We start from the raw sequence: 17,031 nt of genomic DNA, 5'->3' as shown, positions 1-17,031 counted from the left end.
TCCCAGCTGTACTGGAGCTCTGTAGAGCAGGCTGGCCTTGAACGGAGACTCACCTGCCTCTGCTTCTCATAGTGCTGGGAGTAAAGGCATACGGCACCACACCAGGCTGGCATTTTTATTGTTTGAGAGAAAATCCTGCTGGATAATCCAGACTGGCCTTGAATTTACTACCCTGCTGCGTTTTCCGTTAGTGCTGAGATCATGAGATGTCCCACCTTGCCTGCCTTTTACTGTATTTGAAGCCTACTTTATTGTTTTTAATACTCACAAAATAGTTTCCTTTACTCACTCAGAAGATTAATGAGACAGTAGAACCTAAACATGCCTGTTGACTGAATGCCTTAACACCCAGTGTTTAACAGCATGATCGTGAATGTGATCTCTGCCTGGACTGCCATTGCAAAACACAAGCCCCATTTCTAATGGAAATAGCTCTTGGCTGTGGAGGTCTGTTCTCTAGTTTTGTAATGTTTGCCATGGAGGCAGAAGACTGAGGGCTCACTGCACAAATCATGCAATATTTCACATGGAATTCTGGAGTGCTAACTGCACGAAACCATTTTTTTGGTAAGCATCTAATTGTTGGGGGATGGTCTGATGTATTTTGATGCTAATTACTGTTTGCTGTCTGTGTGACCCACCTTTTTAATAAAAAGCCATCCCACCTGGGCAGGGCAAGGGAGATAGGTGGGGCTTAGAGGGAGGAATCCTGGGAAGAACTGCCAAGAGGAGCAAGGAGACTTGAGGAGAGATGAAGGACACCATGGCTTAGATAGATGGAGAATCCGGCCCAGATGAAGCACATTAGCTTCATTTGGGATGATGGATGGGAGGTAGCGTGATAGAAGTTATTAGAAACAGATGGCATGGGATTGAGGCAGGGATCCCATGCCTGAGGCCCTACTATGGAAAGGATTGATATCTGCCCTGCCCCAGGTTAACTAAGGCTATTTTAAAATATAAAAAGTGTCTGTGTCTTGATTGATTGCTGGCTGGGCCTACAGATAATACAGATAATTTAAAACAAAATCTAATTGCTTCAGTATTTCTGCATTTAGGCATATATGATTTTGACTAAAGAAGAAAAACCCTTCAGTTTACAGTCTTCTACTTCATCCTGTCACGTGTGTTTCTTGTAAGTTTCTGTTCAGTTGGTATTTTGGTGGACTTTTTCTTTTGTCAATCCTAGAATTGAAGTAAACTTGTGGGGGCACTGTTTTAATGAAACAGTAACAGAGTTAATTAACATTTTTTCAGGGATCACCTTGAGCTGACTACTGAGGATTTTGAATGAATTTAAGTGTCGTACTTGAACCACGCCTCCAAATTGAGCTTAGTATTTTGGAGACACTGCATTAGGTGTAGAAAAGCCTGGGCTTACAGTTGGTAAAGCACTTGCCTAGCATGCATGAAGCCCCAGGTTGATCACCAGCACTGCCAAAAACAAAGATACATAAAGATTTCTGTGTCTTTACCCAGTTACCCATGGTGATAAAACATTGCAAGCCTAAGTAGGCTTTGGCACTGACCAGTGACTGGATGGGACACTTCAGCACAGGGCCTCTTGGGATCTCCCTCTTTATAGTCAGCCCTACTGCAGTTCCTGTGGCTAACCTCTGCTAGCCAGTCATCTGTTTTCTATTTTTATAATTTTGCTATTTCAAAAAGCTCTATAAATTGACCTGCTTTTGGGATATTCTCTCTCTCTCTCTCTCTCTCTCTCTCTCTCTCTCTCTCTCTCTCTCTCTCTCTCTCCTTTATTTTTCTGTACCATGTAGGTTATATGACAGTGGTCCATTCCTTTATGTTTGTGATATAGATGTTCACTGTTGTCTGCATACCTAATTTTTAGCTATAATACTAAGGGTTTTTAGTTGGTAGGGGAGGAGGGCTCCCCCTTTCTGAAGGCTGAGGGAGAGGGATGGGGGAAAGAGGGAGGGAGAGCAGGATGAGGAAGAGATGAAGGAGGCTATGATCAGGATGTAAAGTGAATAAATTAAAAAATAAAAAGCTAAGGGGAGGATTAATGCTATTTATGTATTTATGTATGTATGTATTTATTTATTTATTTTGAGGCAGGGTTTCTCTATATAGCCTTGGCTGTCCTAGACTCACTTTGTAAACCAGGCTGGCCTCGAACTCACAGAGATCTGCCTTCCTCTGCCTCTGCCTCCCAAGTGCCCAGCTCTTAGAGAACTTTTTAAAAGAGCTTTTATTAACCTGATTATACACGCATGAAAAAATTGTATCTTTTGACTATAGACTGTCAGCCCCATGGGAGTAGCACTGTGCTTCCTGCTGTGTTATCAGAGCCCAGCACAGCTACTGGCACGTAGGTGTTTGGGAAGAAGGAAGGGAGGAGCCACAGGATTGTATGCATTGGGGATAAAATGCTTGTGAATGGAAACTTGCATAGCTTGAGTCATTGTGAAGGGTCTTTATTTTCCTCTGCTGAAGTCATAATGGTTGATTTCAGTCACCTCTTGAACATGACATAAGATACTAGGATCACACAGGCAAGAGACTGTTGACTAAGATTGGTCACTTTATTCCTTTATCCTCCACAATAGCATGGTAAGTAGGATATTCCTTTTGAAGATGAAACAAGCTTGGTTAATTTTCTCCTAAATTAGAGGAAAGGAAAGAAAAAAAAAACAAACCTCAGATTTGAACTCAGTTGGCTAGCACTAAGAGATTATGATCTTATTACAGGAACGTGCTACCTTTTGAAATAATTTATGCAAACGATTAAGTTTTATAGTAGATAAAAAACTGTTTACATTTCAAGTATAATAGATGGCTCACAGCTTGTTTTGCTACTCGGGGCTTTAAATACAAATTACACATAGACCAGTCAAATTCACATAAAGCTAACTTCTTTGAAGTTAATATGCCTGCTATTAGAAACAGTAAACATTTTTCCTGTCCTTAAATAGATTGCATTTTTAAAATTTCTTATTAGCATATATATTAGTTATACACAATGATGAATTTTCATTGTGACAGTTTCACACATATATGCAATGTATTTTGCTTATATTATTCTCCAATTATCATCCTTTCCCCACTTCTGCTTTATCTTTTTCTTGTGAATTAATGCGCTTAATTAGGACACCTACACAGAGCGTGGGTTATTTAAAGGCACATGAGTAATTTTACCAGTCAGTGGCTATATCATGAAGGAAAGTTCTCCCTCTCTCCTAGGAACCAGTGGGGTCTCATGAGCTGTCCTCTGCCCCCAGCCATTGACTGCTTATGAATTCTTGGGGAGGGACAGAACTTCTCTCTGACAAAGCAGAACATTGATGGCCCAGTGTTAGGCAGGAAATCACAGCTGATGAGAGCTTATGAGTGAAACAGCTGTGCCAGGACACTGCTCACAAGTCACCCCACCCTTTCTCTGACTTTCTGTCTCCTCTTCACTGACTTTTTTTTTTTCTTCATCCTTGGAATGGGTGATCTAGATGACCCATCTAGTAAGTGTTGCCCAGTGGGGGAGATACTGTCATCGTGATGGTAACTTTTCCAGGGTGAGGCTTATTCGTTACCCTCCAGATGTGCCGACAACAAACCTAAAAACCTCAAACCAAATGTAAAGAAAACATAGAAAGTGAAATTTTGAGCTGGAGAAAGGGATGAACACATCCCAGAGATTGTAGAAAGAAATATGAAGGCAAAACTAAAGAACAAAATGTCACTGAAAACACAAATGACAGCTGCAAAAACCAACAACAGAATTATCACAACACACATTTTCATAATAACCTCAAAGTCAATGACATCAATTCTCCAATCGTAAGGCACAGGTGACTTAATGGATCAAATCAAACTTCATCTGTCTGTCTTCTACATCTAAGCTTTAAAGACAGGTGTCAGCTTAGAGCACATAGACAGACAAAAATGCTCCAAACAGGACCAGAAAGCTAGCAGGTGTCTTTATCCTAACATCTGACAGAAGAGACCTCAAACTGAAGCTCATCAGAAGAGACGAAGGACACTTGGTTCTAATAAAGATAACAGTTAATCAGGAATATGTCATCATCCTACACTTCAATGCAACAAACTCTGGGGCAGCCAATTTTATTTTTAAAATGCACTACTGTATTTAAAGACACAGAATAACTCAGTATGTTAATAGTATGTGATTTCAATATCCTACTTTCTCCTATAGACAAGTCATCTGGACAAGAAAATAAACATCAGAATTAAATGACATCATATATCAAATAGAATTAAGAGGTACCTACAAAATATTCCGCTAAAACAGCAAAGAATCCACATTTTCCTCAGCTTCTCTAAAATAGACCACATCTAGGAAGATAAAATGAATCTTTACAAATTCAAAAAGATAAAAAATAACTCCATGTAGTCTATCTGGCTGCCACATAATAATACTTAAAACTGACAGTAAACAAAGCTCTAGTAAATAGGCAAACTCATGGAGACTAAAGTACTCTGCTGAATGGTGAGTGGGTCAAAGAAGCGAGGAAGGAAATAAACGATGCTCGCCTAGAACTAAATGTAATGAAAACACCATACAAAAACAAACAAACAAAACAACCTGTTGGACTCAGTCCTATGAGAGAAAGTTGTAGTTCTACAGGCAACATTAAAAAAAAAAAAGGAAAGAAACAAAGCTGCTGCACGCCTTTAATCCCAGCATGTAGGAGGCAGACGCAGGCGGATCTCTGTGACTTTGAGGCCAGGCTCCTCTACAAAGTGAGTCCAAGGCTCCACAGAGAAACTCTGTCTTGAAAAACCAAAAAAAAGAAGGAAGAAAAAAGAAAAAAAGAAAAAAAAAAACAAAGAACACAAATAAATGATATATAATAAAGCAACTCAAAACTTGGTGAAAACAAGAACATACCAAATACAAACCCAGTCAATGGCAAGAATAATAAAAATCAAAGCAGAAATTAATAAAGTGGAACACATTAGGAACACAAAGAATCAGCCGGGCACAGTGGGGCACGCCTGTAATCCCAGCACTCTAGGAGGCAGAGGCAGGAGGATCTCTGTGAGTTCAAGGCCAGCCTGGTCTACAAAGCAAGTCCAGGACAGCCAAGGCTACACAGAGAAACCCTGTTTCAAAACACAAAACAAAAGAATACAAAGAATCAATGAGGTGAGGTGGTGCTTCATGTGACTGAGCCGAAGAGGGGGCGGAGTCAAGCCCACCAGGACACTGCGGTAGACTTCTAGCCATCGAGCATTAATTAAAAAGAAACCAGATCATAGAGTTTCTGAGCCGATTCACTAGCTTTCTCCTCTTAGTCTGACCAAGTAAGGAATCTTGCCTCCCTTGACGTTCTGTCTCCCTCTCCCCAAGCAAAGGGTTCCCAGACTACCATGTTGTGCCCCATACTATGTCCGCCCTCCCCACGCACTCCATCCCCTGCCTCCGTGCTTTCGGAGCCCTGCTGCTGCCCACGGACTCTGCGAGCCCCCTTCCCCGGTTCCCCCAAGTGTAACATGATAGGTGGCCTCTTGGTGCCTGCTGCTAGCGCAGTGTAGCAGGTGAGTGAGTGCTCAGTGGGTGCCAGTCTGAGGACCGTCTGCCTCCAGGTCCACCCCGTAGTAAGGAGTGCCTGGGGCAAGACTCATCGTCAGTCTCTTCCCCTGGAAAACAGAGAAAGTAGTTCAGTAATCTTCCAGGTAACTACGCTCAGGTTGTGTAAAAGCCTTGCTCTGAGGATTTATTAATCAAGGCGCCATGGCTTGGGCTGGAATGGTGGTGGCGCCTGGGCGCCCATGAGCGCGGCTCCGAGTTTGATCCTCACACACAAAACCTATCACTCCACGTAGCCCGAGACCAAGGAAATGTTGAAAGAGAAAAAGAAAGTTTAAGATTTTTTTTTTGTCTCAGGTCAGGGAGATGGTTCAGCTGGCCCGAGTTCAAAGCCAGCTCCCATGTTAACAGCTGGGCAGTTGCAAACATCTGTAGCCCCAGTTGGGGAGAGGGGGAAGCAGGTGGATCTGAGTACTCACTGGCCAGCCAGTCTAGCTAACAGTGAGCAAGGGGAAAGCAACTGAGGAAAACACCCAACATCAACCTCTGGCTCCACTTGCACGTACTCAAATATACACCTAGACACACACACACACACACAAAGGATTTTTACTTCATCAACTACATAAATATCACCACAGGCAAATGACTAAAGAGCTATGTATGTGGCCTCTAAAATGTTTTAACCAGAGAAAAAACAGCTACCGTCAAAGAAATGGAGCCAGGAAGGGCGAGAGTTGCTTAGTAGTAAAGTACTTGCCGTGGACATGCAAGCACAGAGTTTGCACCCTAGAACTCATATAGAAAGTCTGACATGATGGTTCACATGTAGGGCCTGTGTACAGGAGGCACAGACAGGGGAAATCCTGGGGCTCGTCCAACATGCCAGTGAGAGAGCCTGTCTCCAAACCAAGGTGGACATTTTGAGCAACAATATCCAGGTTGACCTCTGACCTCCACAGCCATGCACGCGCACACACACTCACACATATTCCACATATGCACAAATATACACCTGCACGTGAACCCCCACACAAATATAACTAAGAAGTACGTAAAATGGGAGGACATGAGAATGGAATATTAAGAACGCCCACAGCTTAACCATCATCTCATAAAGCTGTTGTGTTGCTGGTTTGGGGGGGGTGGTTGTCTTGCTCTGTTCTGTTTTTTTTCTGGTGAGACACAGGATCTCACCAGAAAAGATACAGGAAGGTCTTGAACCCACAGTGATCCTCCTGCCTCAGCCTTCAGAGTGCTGGGATTACAGATGTCCTTTACCACTCCTAGCTCACGGTGTATTTTTAATATAAACATTAATTCCCAAGCTGGATACAGGAACCTCAAATAGCAGCCTGCGCCCGTAAGTATTTCTATACTGTACTGCTACTTGGCTTACTCCGACAGCTCCCCTGGATTAGCGCAGTGGAGGTGGGAGGGGGCTGCTGGCCTTTGCCCTTCAGAGGTCTGCATTTACTCTGCTTGCAGGTTTCTGTCCTTTGTTTTCTTAGAAACAGGAGGATGGAGGGATAAAAGGTTGAGATAAGAAGTAACTACCAAGTTCTCATTTGTCCAGTTTCATTAATCTAGAACTTTATCAGACAACTTCAATCCAACTATCTTTGTTAAATCACCCTTTTCTCAAAGACACATTATTTCCCAGTGTTAGGCCAATTTGTCCTCAAATTAAGCAGAATCTCAACGTCTTGCTGAGCCAGTTTGTAAACTCCAACTTCATTTAGGGCTGCTGTGGCAGGAAGGTGCTCGGAAGCCGACTGCAGGACATCTTTCAGAAGTAACGCAGAACCAATGTTCAGATTCAGAACGATGCAGGCTTCTTTCACACTGTTCAGAAAACAAGAAAGAAGAGAAGAGCTCCTCGACTGCACCATCCATAGGATGACAGCGACCTGGAGAACCTGCGTGCACATTTCGGCTATCGAGGATGTACTGTTTGGTCCTCTAAATATGCTGTGACTCTGAGCTGCAGGGTTAGTGGGTCATCAAAGTTTGTTTTAACACATCATAAGAGTCTGTCTCATTACACTAATGCTAACAGGTTATTAAATGTAGCTATGATTTTAGGTAGAATTAGGACACGGGGGAGGAAGAAAAGGAATAAAAATGAATGGAGCAGAAAAGGCAAAGAAGCAAGACAAACCAAAAACACCAGTAGGCTGGGGGTAGTGGGGGTGGTGGTGATGGCGGCACACACCTAAGCCAGCACAGGAGGATCTCTGTGAGCTCCAGGCTAGGCCGGTCTATACAGTGAGCTCCATGCCAGCCTGGCCTACACTGTGAGCTCCAGGCTAGGCTGGTCTACACTGTGAGCTCCAGGCTAGGCTGGTCTACACTGTGAGCTCCATGCCAGCCTGGCCTACACTGTGAGCTCCAGGCTAGGCTGGTCTACACTGTGAGCTCCATGCCAGCCTGGCCTACACTGTGAGCTCCAGGCTAGGCTGGTCTACACTGTGAGCTCCATGCCAACCAAGGCTACACAGTGAGACCAAACAGAAATAGGAAGGCAGCTTTCATGGTTCTGTGGGTAATGTTGCCAGATGGTTATCAAGTTCAGTCCTTGAAATCCACATGGTAGAGAGAACCACTCCCCACAAGTTGTCATCTGCCCTCCACACATGAACATAAGATTAAACACTTTAAATAATAATAAAGACAAACAGGGGCTGGAGGTTTACTGTGCAGGTAGGTGCTTGCCTAGCATGAATGAGGCAGAGGAGGGGCTTGGGGGTGTGGGGTGCACAGCTGTAATCACAGCACTCAGAAGACAGACGCAGGACAGAGGCAGGAGGATCAAAAGCTCAGAGTCATCCTCTGCTTCTGCGCACTTGGTTCGAGGTCAGCCTGGGATACATGAAACCCATTTCAGAAAAAGAAAAGCAAACTGAAAACAATTGTAGCTTCCTGGAAGAATACGCTCTTATGATTTAAAGGAATGTTTCTGAATTGCTCAAACCCTATACATAATGTTTTTTGTTTTTGTTTCTCAAGCCAGGGTTTCTCTGTGTAGTCAAGACTGTCCTGGATTAGTGTTGTAGACCAGGCTGGCCGCCATCTCATAGAGATCCGCCTGCCTCTGCCTCCCAAGTACTGGGATTAAAGGCATGTGCCACCACTGCCTGGCTCATAATGTAATTTATTTAAGATTTATTTATTTTATGTATATGAGTACTCTATTTGCATGGACACCTGTATACCAAAAGAGGGCATCAGATCACCTTATAGTTGTGAGCCACCATGTAGTTGCTGGGAATTGAACTCAGAACCTCTAGAAAAATAGTCAGTGTTCTTAACCACTGAGCTGTCTCTCCAGCCCAATAATGTAAATTTTAAATCAATACACTTTCTAAATAAATTGCTAGTAACTGTTCTCATGTTTATAACTATACTTAGAACTAAAATTGACACTAAATTAATAATAAAACTGATTATTGTCTGGCTATTGTTAGGCACCAAACCTAGCTGTGAGTGCTTGTTTTCAGTGGGTGCATTCATTTTCTGTTGACTCCCCCAGTGATGGGCAAATGGTGTTGAGCCAGATGCTAGGGAGCAAGACCAACGTGTAATTTATACCTGGTTCTGATGAACCTTCTGAAGATGTAGATTGCATGCATTATTTTGGCTCCATATTGTGTCTTGAAAATATAATAGGTATACAATGAATATTTTAAGGTTTAAATTTTTTTTAAGATTTTAAAATTTCATTTATATGTGTGTTCTACCTGCATGTACGTCTGTGCTCCACGTGTGTATCTGATGCCTGTACAGGCCAGAAGACTTTGTCAGATACCCCAGAACTGTTGTTATGGATGGCTGTGAGGCACACCATGTGGGTGCTGAGAACCGAACCCCAGTCCTCTGCAAGAGCATCATGTGTTCTTAACTGCTGAGCTCTGGCTCCAGATTTTAATTGATGTTATTGCAACAAATCAATGAAACTATGAAACTGTTAAAAAGAAGTCAACTTCTCTAGCATTTGGGCACACTAACATTTATGGTTAGACACTGGGCTTACTGTTTAAAATAGTTTTCCGGTCTCTTGCAATAGTGAGAAAACAAAGGGAAGAGATTCCGTGTCATGTCAAACTGCAACTGGGCTGCTCCTCCTTCATTGAAGTGGTTAGCAAGGATTATCTGAAACCAAGAGCAGTCCATATAACTACATGCATGGAACCACACAACTACATGCATGGAGCCCACACAACTACATCCATGGACCCACACAACTACATCCATGGAACCCACACAACTACATGCATGGAACCCACACAACTACATCCATGGAACCCACACAACTACATGCATGGAACCACACAACTACATCCATGGAACCACACAACTACATCCATGGAACCCACACAACTACTCCATGGAACCTACACAACTACATCCATGGAACCCACACAACTACATGCATGGAACCACACAACTACATCCATGGAACCACACAACTACATGCATGGAACCCACACAACTACTCCATGGAACCCACACAACTACATCCATGGAACCCACACAACTACATCCATGGAGCCCACACAAATACTCCATGGAACCCACATAACTACATCCATGGAGCCACGGAACCACATCCTTGAAACCCATATAACCACATCCACGGAACCACATCCACAGAACCACAGAACCACATCCCTGGAATCACGTAGGGCTCAGCACAGCCCCGTCCCCACTGACTGACCTCCTGATAGATGTAGACGTCCAGCTTCTCAACAAGCAGTTGCCAGAAAATCTTGAATAAGGAGAAACAAAGCTGCTGCTCCAGCTGAAGCAGCCGGTCCCGTAAGGTCACCAAGAGCGGGCAGGCTGAGCTGGACAGCGACATTACTGCCTGTTCAGACTGAGACGGCAGGGACAGCCACCTGGAAAACAAACAACTTTCACAAGAATGACCCTTACAACTTTGTACCCTTAAGGTTTCAACAAATCATGTACTGTCCTGGGGAATTCCAGAATTTAAAAAAAAAAAAAAAAGCAATGTCTAATATTGAAGGCTTTACCAGAAATAAATGCATTCATATTTATATTTTAACTTTTAATTATTTAATATTTCCTTTAAAATACCCCCAATTCAATTACTACATTTTCCAGCATATAAGACGACTTTTTAATACCAAAAAATCCATGCCAAAGTCATAGGTTATCTTTTTTTTTTTTTCTGTTTTTTTGAGACAAGGTTTCTCTGTGTAGTCATGGCTGTCCTAGACTCACTTTGTAGATCAGGCTGGCCTCGAACTCACAGCGATCTGCCTGTCTCTGCCTCCTAAGTGCTGGAATTAAAGGCCTGTGCCACTATGCCCAGTCACCATAGGTTGCCTTATACTCTGGGTACTTACCTGCAGCTTGCTTCCCCTTACTTCCTATGTCCGGCACATACAGTGGGAAGAGGGGTGGGGTGCCATAGCTGATTCCCCACTCTGTGCGGGAAGTATGAAGCAGGGAGGAGCAAGCTAAGCTGCACATCTTCCTGTACCTTGAGAGAATGTGAGCATGGATTGGCTCTCCATCAGAACCCGCCCATTCTACACGGAGGGCTGCACATCTGCCTGTCTTTGGGTTGAGTGTGGAATGCGCGTTAAAGGGGCAGTGAAGGTTGGCACTGGCTGTCTGATGGCATTTAATAAAGCACCTGGTTGTCTGTGCCCTGCCTACAAATAGACATATGCCTGAGTCTGCTGTACAGGGTGTGGGTTGGAAGAGGGGTAGTCTTATATGGTGAGTATATTCCAAAAAAAATCTATATTTTTGGAGGGTCATCTTATACTCCCCATTGTCTTGTATACTGGAAAATACAGTACTACAAAGTGTATCCTTAGAATTTAAAAGACACCAGTTAATCTTATGCTCTAATTTTAGCAAACAAACTAATACTACTTCCAAATTGAGTACAATACTGTGTGGCATGCTAAGACACAGTGGCAGGAGAGTTGTGAAATACAAGCATGCACAGGACAGAGACTACAGGGCACTTCACTTTGTCAAATGACACATAGGCTAGTGAATCTCAGACCATATGACACTTGTCTATGAGGTCCATGCCATCATTCGTTTATTCTGAGTAAATTCTTCAAAAGAATAGATGTTAGGAGGATTTCCATCAAAGCCAAAGTTTGGACCTACCATACACAAAAGCCACACGTTCCATCTCCAAAACTGAGGGTGGGGATTTTACCAAAGCGGAAATCTGGAGTATAAGTGTAAAGGGTGGCTGGTGTGGGACATACCTTTCTTTCTTATATAATTTTGCAGCATCTTTCACTTCTCTAAAAACATGCTCTACTTGGCGAGTCAACATATCAAGCTTTAAGCGCTCCAAGAGGTTAATCATGTCATCGAAGACAGAGCTCTCCATGGAGGCCAGCTGTCCCAGCTGCAGCTTACTGAGGGCACTGTTGTCTGCAAAGACCTCCAGTGCTGCCTGCTGCAGCTGCAGAAAGAACTGCAAGTAAACATGTTAGAACATCTGTTAACACAAGCTGGGCTTCCGGAAACAGAATTCTATACCGCACAATTCCCCTACTTAAGGTGTGCGGCTCAGGGCCAATGAGATGGCTTAGTGGGTACTTGCTTGCTGCCAAGCCTGATGACCTGAGTTCAATCCCCAGGTCCCACATGGTGGAAGGAAACAGCTCTAGCTTCCACATGTGTGCCATGTCATCACACACACACACACACACACACACACACACACACACACCTTCCACATGTGTGCCATGTCATCACACACACACACACACACACACACACACACCTTCCACATGTGTGCCATGTCATCTCACACACACACACACACACACACACACACACACACACACACACACCTTCCACATGTGTGCCATGTCATCACACATACACACACACACCTTCCACATGTGTGCCACATCAACACATACACACACACACACACACATACCTTCCACATGTGTGCCATGTCAACACACACACACACACACACACACACACCTTCCACATGTGTGCCATGTCAACACACACACACACACCTTCCACATGTGTGCCATGTCATCTCTTTCTCTTACACACACACACACACACATACACACACACACACACCTCTTCCACATGTGTGCCATGTCAACACATATACACACACACACATATACCTTCCACATGTGTACCATGTCAACACACACACATACACACACACACACACCTTCCACATGTGTGCATGTCATCTCTCTACACACACACACACACACACACACACACACACATATACCTTCCACATGTGTGCCATGTCAACACACACACACATACACACACACACACACACACCTTCCACATGTGTGCATGTCATCTCTCTACACACACACACACACACACACACACACCCTGGCACAGTGGCACATATGTGCATTCCCACACTCAGGAGGCTGACACCCGAAGACTGCCGTGAGTTCACAGCCAGTGTGGGCTACATGAGACCCAGACTCAAAGTCAAACAAGCGTAACAGCCTTTATCCTCTCCCCCAAAATAAAACGTCCAGTTCAGGACCAGCACGATGGCTCAGCAGATGGAGGCACTTGTCCCCAAGCCTGATGACTGGAGTTTGATCTCTAGGCCCCACATGGTGGAATGACAGAGCCGAGTTCTGCAAGTTGTCCTCTGCTCTCAGCATGTGTGCTGTTGCGGGCACAATATGCATACAACATGCATCTCAATATGCATCAAGGCACTGATACATTATCTACTAAGAAAGCACATTAACTCACAACATTGTCAGCCCAATCTGCCAGCACTGTTGAGATGTAGTTCACGGCGTTAAGGATTGCACAGTACCGAAAGCCGAGGGAGTCTCTGGTCTCCTCCTTCATGACCTGCGTTAGCCGGAGCCTGAAGTCATCCACCAGGTCCTTCTGTAACTCCAGGAACTGCAGCTTCCGGGAGGCGGAGGGGAGGTTTTTATACCTGTCTGTGGAGAAAGGGAACAAAACACACTCAGAGGCTTGGTACTGTCCACCACAGTTGGTTTTCTCTAAAACCTGACTTCTACTGCCTTCATGAAAAAAACTCGTGGCTATGTCTAAACACTTAAGGGAGCACACAGGTATAACGTGTGTCAGGACTCATCAGGAAGAATACTTAAGACCTAGACAAGTGTATTTTGCTATATGTAAATCATTCCTCATTTAAAAAAAAAAAAAGCAAAAGTGTTTTACAACAACTGTTCCACACGTAAGAAGCTTTGTTTGGTGAGGAGGGCTTGAGACAAGCCTCAGGTAGCCCAGGCTGGCTTCAGATTTCCTATGTGGCTAAGGATGGCTTTGAACTCCTGATCCTCCAGCCTCTAGCTCCAAAATCCTGATATTTGGGATTAAAGGCGTGTGCCACCACACCTGGCTCTCATATTTTTCTTATAGTCAAAATATATAATTATTGATTGGGTTGGAATGACCCTTCTTCAGGCTATCATAAAGCTCAGGGGGTGAACTATCAGAAGAGGATGACAGCAAGGAAGAGCTACGGTCACCAGGAGAGGCAGCAGTCTACAGCAGGGAATGCAGATGCTGCACAGCAGCAGAGCCAGAGGCCCCCGGCCACGCCCTGAGCAGCTGACACCGCACCAGAAGAGTCCCTGTACTACTTTAATTCCAAAACTACATTATTATTCTACTCTCTTCTTCAATTCTTGGTAAGCCAGGGCCAAGAAAATAATATTTAAAGCCTAGGTTTGCACTGGACATGGTAGTGTGTGCCTAGTCCCAGGCAGCTGGAAGCCAAGGCAGAAAGACCATTTCCGGGCAGGAGATCAAGCCTGGGGCTGGCGGGCTGGCTCAGCGGTTAAGAGTACTGGCTGCTCTTGGAGAGGATCCTGGGACCCTGGCGTGGGTCCCAACACCCATACGGTAGCTTACAACTGCCATGCTAAAGGCTCCAATTCTCTCTTCTGAACTACACAGACACTAGAAACATACGCGGGGCACATATATGTGTGGGCAAAACTCTTACACACACGAACCTAAAAAAAAAAAAACTAAATAAAAGGAGCTGGCGAAAAGGCGTGGCAGTTAGGAGCACTTGCTGCTCATGTTCAGGACACAGGCTGGTTCCTAGCACCCACACGGCAGCCCACAACCACCTGTAGCTCCAGCTTTGGGAACCCAACCCCTTCCTGTGGCCTCCAGAGGCACCAGGCATGCACATAGTGCACATGCACATGCGACACACACTCATATACATAAAACAAAGTAAGCCTTTAAACTAATAGTGATAAAGGAAACCTGAAAACATGTAAAAAGAATGACAATGAAGTAAAAATTAACAAGCTTTGACTTATTTTTGTTCAGGACTTCCCTCCTTCACGTGTACACCAATGTTTGCACCCGAAGGTGGTGGTGGTGTTATTTTGAGACGTCTGGGTGGCCTGGTTTTTTTTTTTTTTTTGGCCTGATTATTTTTATTTGTTAATATTTATTGTTATTTTAGTATTTTGAAACAGGATCTCACTATACATCAGAGTGGCCTGGAACTCACTGGCCAGGATGATTTCAAAACCACAAATCCTCCAATCTCCATTTCCAGAAAGCTGGGATGAAAGGTGAGTGCGACCCACCTGGATAAGCCAAAGTGAGACTACTGTCATAGATAGTGTGTGCCCCATAGCCAGCTGTACTCACCAGTTATAACCAAAAGTAGAGTCATAAAAACTTCTGCACAGTCTGGAACCTTCATTTCATCCACATCGGTGATGTCTTTATACTGGGAAACCCACGCTGCCTCTGAGGAAAGCATGGAGTCCATTTTCTGCAGAGCAACTAACATGGAGAAAGAAGGACTGTGTCCGGAGTCCTAGTCATTCTTTGGTTTGTCCTGGCTGTCCTGGACTCACTCTGTAGCCCAGGCTGGCCTCCAACTCACAGAGATCCGCCTGCCTCTGCCTCCCGAGTGTTGGATTACAGGCATTTTGCACCATGCCTGGCTGTTATAGTCATTCTTAAGTTATCAGCTTATACTTTTTTCTTTTAGGAATGGCTTTTTCATACAAAACAAACTTACAATCTCCCACTAACTAACTGCATTAGATTTAAAATGTTCTGCTTCAGAGTTAAATAAGATGCTTTATCTTCCCTCCTCTCAAAACCTCAAGATAGTGATGTGGCACTTCCAAAACACCCAACCAAAAGCAGAAATAGTACATGGCAAAAATCTACAACACAGCAATATCCTCTGCTGGCCCAATATTCCACATACAGACTGTAATTCCAGGGGAAAAAGTGAAGTTTTGTGGAAATAAAAGAAGACTGTCCGTTGGCAAAACGCTCTGTGGACTGTGTACAGTTTTACCTTTGTTCATTCAAATGTTGGCTTCTCGGCTCCACTCTCTGCATCAACCTGAACACTGCATTGTGATGTTTAGTCTAAGTTTCTCCAGTTTCAAGTTTATGTACACCATTTGTTCTCTGTATTGTCAATAAAAACAAACTCGCCAATGCTGAGCGATAACAGAGAATAGGGTGGGACATCCTGATAAGAGTGAGGAGAGGTGAAAGAGAAGGAAGGAGAGGAGAGACTAGGAAACACCAAGAAAATTAACCAGGCCTAGGAAATTATTTAAAAGCAAGTATAATGTGGGAAAACAGATTGGGAAGAAACCATATTAGCATGGAGGTTTAGGATGGAGAAATTATTGCGCAGCATTGTGCTATAGGCTAACTAAATAGATCCTGGTCTCTGTGTGGTTATTTGGGTATAAAGCTGGTTAAGGAGTAATGGCTGATTTCACTAAAATAATTCAATATTAAATATTAATAATCTATCAATAACTGTCTTTGAAGGTAATCCAGTAGACCCTGCCCAGAAAAGAGTTAAGCACTTAAAGTTCCTACTCAGAGTTGTAAGAGAAAAACTTTACGCACAAAACCAGACAATGCCAGGCAATGGTGGTGCATGCCTTTAACCCCAGCACTTGGGAGTTCGAGGCCAGCCTGGTCTGTGCAGAGACTTCCAGGCCAGCCAAGCCTATCCAGTGAGATCCTATCTAAGGAACAAAAAGCGAGCGAGCTAGCAAACCAACGCCCTCAGGACAGCCCTCCCATGGCCACACGAGCACTTACACTTCCTCTCCACAGTCAGCCATCTCTGAAAACAGGCTTCCTCCGAGAGAATGTGCATACAGCTGGCAAAGGTGCTCGGATAGCCGTGGACACTGTGCAGCTCCCTTTCAAACAACAGCACCTCATCCACCAAGTGACAGAAGAGACTGTCGTCATAGAGCAGGCAGGGGATGTCCGAAGCCAGCTTCTCAAGAATGAGCATCACAAGGCCACGGGAAAACTCCAGCCTTGCATTCACTGCAGCGCCCACTTTGTCCAGTATCGGCTGAATCTTCTCATCCAGAAACTGCGTATGGTTGCCAATCCACATAAGGACCTGAGCCAAGTACCATTCAGGCTGGAGGAAGGGAAAATGGTTTCGATTCTTTATTCTACAGTCATAGAAAATTCTGATTAAATGCATTGAGTTATAA

At 44.1% G+C, this 17,031-nt stretch overlaps 1 protein-coding gene across 3 annotated transcripts in view; it reads right to left on the bottom strand.

Moving 5' to 3' along the window:
- Positions 1-17,031, bottom strand: part of RINT1 (RAD50 interactor 1) — a 37,966-nt gene that overhangs the window by 1,308 nt on the left and 19,627 nt on the right. For 2 of the 3 annotated variants that reach the window (XM_084785190.1, XM_084785192.1), the window contains 7 exons: positions 16,619-16,955; positions 15,182-15,319; positions 13,277-13,476; positions 11,770-11,984; positions 10,227-10,407; positions 9,543-9,661; positions 2,533-7,354 (listed from right to left, as the gene is read on the bottom strand). In XM_084785190.1, coding sequence (XP_084641316.1) covers positions 7,162-7,354; positions 9,543-9,661; positions 10,227-10,407; positions 11,770-11,984; positions 13,277-13,476; positions 15,182-15,319; positions 16,619-16,955 — 1,383 coding nt within the window. In that variant the 3' untranslated portion in view covers positions 2,533-7,161. Of the gene's footprint in view, positions 1-2,532; positions 7,355-9,542; positions 9,662-10,226; positions 10,408-11,769; positions 11,985-13,276; positions 13,477-15,181; positions 15,320-16,618; positions 16,956-17,031 lie in introns of those variants that run through there. The other variant, XM_084785191.1, reaches the window with a different exon arrangement.

Source organism: Acomys minous (assembly GCF_964271855.1).
Source record: "Acomys minous genome assembly, chromosome: 6".
NCBI lineage: Eukaryota > Metazoa > Chordata > Mammalia > Rodentia > Muridae > Acomys > Acomys minous.
The sequence above is the reverse complement of the archived record's forward strand: the minus strand, read 5'-3'. Positions and strand labels throughout refer to the sequence as shown.